The sequence below is a fragment of the Theropithecus gelada genome, chromosome 5, assembly GCF_003255815.1.
Source record: "Theropithecus gelada isolate Dixy chromosome 5, Tgel_1.0, whole genome shotgun sequence".
Taxonomy (NCBI): Eukaryota; Metazoa; Chordata; class Mammalia; order Primates; family Cercopithecidae; genus Theropithecus; species Theropithecus gelada.
The window spans coordinates 119,522,363-119,528,772 of NC_037672.1; the positions used below are offsets into that span (position 1 = coordinate 119,522,363).

The window sequence follows — 6,410 nt, forward strand, 5'->3', positions numbered from 1 at the left end:
CATTCTGCTTAATAGTTAAAAGACTGAGTAACTCCTTTCCCTACTCAAGATTGGGGAAGAAGGCGAGAATGTGTGCTCTCAGCACGTATTCAGCACTGTTCTGTAGGTCCTAGCCAGTGCAGCAAGGCAAGAAAAAGAGGTAAAAAGGTACCTATACTGTAAAGGATGAAGAAATTTTTTTTTCCTAAATTGTATCTTGTAGGTAAAATATTGTTTGGCAACTACCAGAAACAAACAACTGGATCATATGTGACTTTAGCAAGGTCACAAGATATAAGAGCAATGTAGAAAAATAAATTGTTTCTATACAAGGAATGAATGCTCAAAAAATTGAGAAAGCAGCTTCATCCACAGTAGCACCAAATGTGTACTTTTGTGTGTGTGTGTGTTCGTGTGTAAACACAGAGGAATAAATTTAAAAGAAATGCCAGACCTGTACACTGGAAATGATGAAACATAGATGAGAGAAATTGAAGGAGACCTAAGTAAATGGAGAGATGTACCATCATAATGCACTGGAAAACAGTATTGTTAGGATGTCACTTCTCTCCAAATTAATTTATAGCTTCAAAGCAAAATTAAAGTTCCAGCAGGCTTTTGTGTAGAAATTGACAAGCTGATTGTGAAATTGATATGGAAATCCAAAGGCCTTTTTTAAATTTTTTTGAGGCAGAGTCTTGCTCTGTCACCCAGGCTGGAGTGTGACAGCATGATCTTGGCTCACTGCAACCTCCGCCTTCCGGGTTCAAGTGATTCTCCTGCCTCCCGAGTAGCTGGCATTACAGGTGCCCGCCACCACGCCAAGCTAATTTTTTGTATTTTTAGTAGAGATGGGGTTTCACCATGTTGGCCAGGCTGGTCTCAAACTTCTGACCCCAAGTACTGTACCCACCAAAGTGCTGGGATTACAGGCATGAGCCACCGTGCCCAGCGCAATCCAAAGGACATTTAAGAGCCAAAAGAATTTTGAAAAAGAACCAAGTTAGAAAACTTACAATAAGGCTATAGTAATTAAGACAATGTATTGATATAATAATAGACATATAGATCAGTGGAACAGAAATAAACCTATACACATATGATCAATTGTTTTTGTACAAAAGTGCCAATTCTATGGGAGAATCATTTTTCAACAAATAATGCTAAAATGGTGGGATATATGTGGGTAAAACAAAAAATTAACTTAGATCTTTATGTCAATCATACACAAAAATTAACTCAAAGTGGACTTTAGATCTAACTCTTAAGAGCTAAAACTATAAAACTTTCAAATAAAATATGAGAAAATATTTACATTATTAAATATAAATTAGAAAATATTTACATTGTTAGGGAAAGATTTCTTAGATATGATACCAAAAGTATAACCCATAAAAGAAGAAAATTGATCATTTGACTCCAAAATAGAATACTTGCTTTTCAAAATTCATCGTTAAGAAAATGAAAATACAAACTACAGACTATGAGAAAATGCCACTTTGGAAAACGGTTTGGCATTTTCTTAAGATGGTAAATGTGTAATCAGCAATTCCACTGGTATTTACGTGCATGTTTATAACAGCATTATTCAGAAAAGCCAAAAACTGGAAGCAATTCAAATGTTAATCAGCTGGTGCATACATAAACAAAATGTGTTATATCCCTGCAATGAAATATTATACCCCTACAATGGAATATTGGTCAGCAATAAAAAAGAACAAGCTACTGATACATGAAACAAACTAAATGAACTGGAAAACTTTATGCTAACTGAAAGAAGCCTGACACAACGGGATCCTTATTGTGTTAATTTATATGAATTTTTTAGAAAAAGGAAAACTCTAGAGACAGCAAGTAGATTCATGTTTGTCTGGGTTTAGGGCTGGTCCTGGCACCAGGACTGCAGGTGAGTACAGTGGAACTTTTTAGAGGTGAGAGATTTGTTTCACAACTGGACTCTGCTGATACTTACATACCTCTATGAATTCATTAAAAAACACCAAACAATATACTTAACAATGAATTAATTTCATGGTATGTAAATTATATCTCAGTAAAACCAGCTTGTTAAAAATTCATTTATGTTTTCATTTACAAAAAATGAAAATTCGCCAAAATATTAATGGTGGCTATCTACCACCATTAGTTTTATCTACCACCATGGAGTTTTGTGATTACTGATAATTTTTGTTTCTTTCTTTATATTTTGTCTGTTTTTCAAATTTTCTTCAATGAGATTGATTAATCTTTTAATTTAAAATGTTAAAAAAAAAAAAAAAAGAAGAAGAAAAACTGGCCAGGTGTGGTGGCTCATGCCTATACTACCAGAGGTTTGGGAGGCCAAGGTGGAGGACCACTTGAGGCCCGGAGTTCAAGACCAACCTGGGCAACATGCAAGACCCTGTCTCTACAAAAGATAAAAAAAAAATAGTGGGGCATGGTGGTGCATGCCTGTAGTCCTAGCTACTCAGGAGGCTGAGGCTGGAAGATGGCTTGAGCCCAGGAATTCAGTGATCATGCCACCATACTCCAGCCTGTATGACAGAGTCAGACCTTGGCTCTGAGAGAAAAAAAAAAAAAAGAATAATTGCTTTTTAGGAGTGTTGGGAAGGAAATTTTTTAGCTTCAAAAATATTAAAATATCGGAATTAAAAAAGACTCATTAACTTTTTAAAATTTCAAGCTAAAGAAGCAGTATTGGGGCTACTTTTCAGAAGTTAAATGCTGCCTGTTTTCTGTAATTCATTTTTTTTTCTTCTCTAGTGTATGTCTGCCTCCTATCAAGAAGCTAAATGTAAGTTGAAATCCTACTTACAACAACATGGCTATGGATCCTGGATTGTGAAATCTCCCTGCATAGAGCAATTTAACATGTGAAATAGGCAATCCATTGTCACATTAAAAATCTTGTATTGTTTGGTATGTTTTGACTAGTAAAAATGTTTTTAAAATATTGGTGGTTTTCAACTTTCAGAATCAGAGTCTTAGCAATAGCAATGTGCAGTGATTGCTGAAAATTTCTAAATATTCCTGCCAAATTACATTGAAACATTAGAGTTTTTTACTTTTTCATTTTCTTGGAAAAGGACTTACCTATTTGAATATGTAGCCATTTTGTATTTGTTTTGACAGATATTGTAAAGCCATTTTCCTTTTTGTAGTTTAATAGAGATTTCCTTTTCTTTTCAGTTTTTGCTTTAAAGCTGTCCATATGGCTACCATATTCAATGTTGTATCCTGGCATCTCACTCAGTTTTTTAAAAATTAAATATTAGAAGTTGAGAATAAAAATAATGATTCATACTCATTGATGAATTCAACAGACATTTGACTGCCCAATATTTGCCAGTCACCATGCTAGGTGTTAGTAAAGAAACAATACCTAAAACATCAGCTCTCATGTTAAAGGAGTTCATGAATACAAACTGCACATATAAATGTAGAAAAATATTAACCATGTTAAGGAATAGTTTGATAAAGTAGTTATTCTATTAATAGAGGATTGTCATATGTACATTAAATATGATTGCCCATTTTCAGCTGTTCTACAAGATCTATCTGTACCAAATGTGATTTAATTATTTATAATTTAGATTAACAGAGATTTCTAATTTATAAGTCAGTAAAAGACTGTTTAGCATTTTACCTGTATGTCTTTATACAGTGATTAGAAAGAAAAAAAGGGAAAGTTTACTTACTTTTGAGTTAGGAGAAGTATCTTTAGTGAAATTGTTTGTCTCATACTTTAGCTTCTGCATCTTATTCCTTGATTTGCAATCACAGATATATTAAACATGATTGGTTCTCAGAGTTTGTCCCCCTTACCTTAGATCTTTACTAAACTTATCAATCTCACACCTACCCCACATGAACTGTTATAATCACAAATGAGGTGTATATAAATAGTTTTGGGTTTTTTGTCTGTTCTAAAAGTATGGTAGAATTTAGTTGATGAACAGTGAAGTCATGCTGGAAAGACATCTTTCAGTAATCTAAACTCTACTGATACTAGGTTGAATCATGTGAAGTTGCCTTTTTGGTGGATTAAAAGGGATCAAAATATGGGCAGTTTCATGTGGATTAAAATAAACACAATATTAACAAATTCCATTTCAGTTAGTTACATAGTATTTATTGCTTATTTCTGCAACTGCTATTTCCCTGTTCAATATTTTTATTTTCTTTGCAGGGCTGTTTCTTTTCATAGCAAATGTTCAGCCTTCTATTATTTCACTTCTCCTTGATAGTAAACTTGCCTTTGAAAATACAAGATCTTTCACCTTCTCTTGGCTCTTCCATTCATAACTATTTTGCTTTTAGCTGGCACTTACAAAATGTGGGAAAGCACCAAGTACTTTTATTTGTGTCTGAAAGTTCTGCCTCATTATTAAAAGGCCCAGAATTAGGCACTGCCATGAGGATCAGTAAAAAACAATTTATTTCCTCACGAAATTTGCAGTTTTAAGGGGAAGATAAAAATGCCCAACTGTTTTACAGACAAAATCTACTAAGTACCACTCATTTATTCAACATGTAGTTGCCGCCTCTGTATACTATGTACATTCAATTGTATGTGGTATTTTGGTTTCAAGAAAGGAAATATTTTGTCTAGATAAGGGATATCAAGAGAGACTTCATAAAGGATAAAGGAGATGGCATGGAGTAGAAGGCAGTCATTTAGTAGAAAGGTCAGGAAATGGACGTGAAGCCCAACATTTGCTTTTATGGCTGAGACTACTGTGAATCATTTAATCTCTCTTCAGTTCTTTATCTTTGCAAGGATGAAGTTTAGACTAATGATTTTCATTCTTTGTTCAGGGATAAAGGTGTTGTGGGAAGGGCTCCAGGCTGCCCTTCATCAAAAACAGCTGTGCTTTTCATCTCTCACATGTTATGTATTGAAGTTCTGCAAGATAGTTTGCTTGAAGAAAACCAAACTTCTAAATTCAGACTTCTAAACTTCCACTTTTAAAATTGTTCAAAAACCACTAAATTGCTTGTATCTAAGTTTAAGCCCCCTTTTAGCTCTAAGGTGATCTGAGGCAAGCATTGAAGGATGAGTAAAATTTGGTAAGCTGAAATGGGAGAGAAAATGCATTATATCTGGAAATAATAAAGATTAGAGAGGAATTGTATTCGAGATTAGAGAAGAGAAGACTGGAAATTTAGGAGGCCATGATAACAGCCTACGTAAGAGATAATGATGACCCAAACCAGGATTGTTACCATTTATAAAGAAGATAAATTCAAGTAATGATGGGATGCTAGGCAATGAAAACAGAATATATGAAATAAAGGAGATGGACAAGACAAAGGTGACTCCATGACTTTGAGCTGGGTGACTGGAGGTACCATTACTACTACAAGTAGAGAAGTCAAGAATGGAATATGATTTGGCTGAAAAGATTTGAAGTTTTGACATTTTAAAGATGGTAATAAGATGGCTAATTGGAGATATATAACAATAAGAAATATGGTAACGGAGACCTTAAGAAAGTTTTGTACCTTTGGTAAAAGATTGGGAATCAGTCGTTTGCAAAGATTGTGCAGATAGTTAATGGTGATTATTGAAGTTGTGAGAAGAGATGTTTGCCTCTTCAGGGAGAATACAAAGAGGATTAGGGCTAGAACCTCAAGGAACACTCATATATTGGATTCAGAAAAATAAGGAAACATGGAGTTCTTTGACAGGTAAGTGGAGAGTAAGGCTAGCACAAAGAGAAATTTCAAGAATAAAATCAGCATTCTTAAGTGCTGCAGAGGGGTCAAGGAGAATGAGAACTACAAAAAAAACTTTGGATTTGGCAACCATGAGTTCACTGTTGTCTAAAACAGCAGTTCCCAAACCTGGCTGCTCGGGAGAAGCAACCAGATAGTCTGAGCAAATCTAGGGAAAGGTCGCAAATCTGCATTTTGACAAGTTATTACACGTGGTTTGATACAGGTGATACAGGTGATACTTAGTCCACACTTTGAAAAATACCACCCTACAGAATAATAATAAAAAGGCGTATTAGAATTGAGATTGGCCATCATTGAGGAATGGAAGATGAGAAGTTGTAGGCAGTGTCTGCATTCTATTTTTTCTAGCAGTTTGGTGACAAGAATAATATGGTTAGGATATTTTAAATGTTTAAAGATTATGGAGATTTCGGCCAGGCGCGGTGGCTCACGCCTGTAATCCCAGCACTTTGGGAGGCCGAGGTGGGCAGATCACCTGAGGTCAGGAGTTCAAGACGAGCCTGGCTAACATGGTGAAACCCCGTTTCTACTAAAAATGCCAAAAGTTAGCCAGGCTGGTGGCACGCGCCTGTAATCCCAGCTACTTGGGAGGCTGAGGCAGGAGAATCGCTTGAACCTGGGAGGCGGAGGTTGCAGTGAGCCGAGATTACATCATTGCACTACAGCTTGGTCAACAAGAGCGAAACTCA

The 6,410-nt window shown here is 35.4% G+C and overlaps 1 protein-coding gene across 3 annotated transcripts in view; it reads left to right on the forward strand.

The window, feature by feature from the left end:
* Positions 1-2,909, forward strand: part of ADAD1 (adenosine deaminase domain containing 1) — a 52,508-nt gene extending 49,599 nt beyond the window's left edge. For 2 of the 3 annotated variants that reach the window (XM_025385332.1, XM_025385330.1), the window contains exon 12: positions 2,743-2,909. In XM_025385332.1, the coding sequence (XP_025241117.1) occupies positions 2,743-2,856 (114 nt within the window). In that variant the 3' untranslated portion in view covers positions 2,857-2,909. The remainder of the gene's footprint in view (positions 1-2,742) is intronic. The other variant, XM_025385329.1, reaches the window with a different exon arrangement.
* Positions 2,910-6,410: the final 3,501 nt, after the last annotated feature.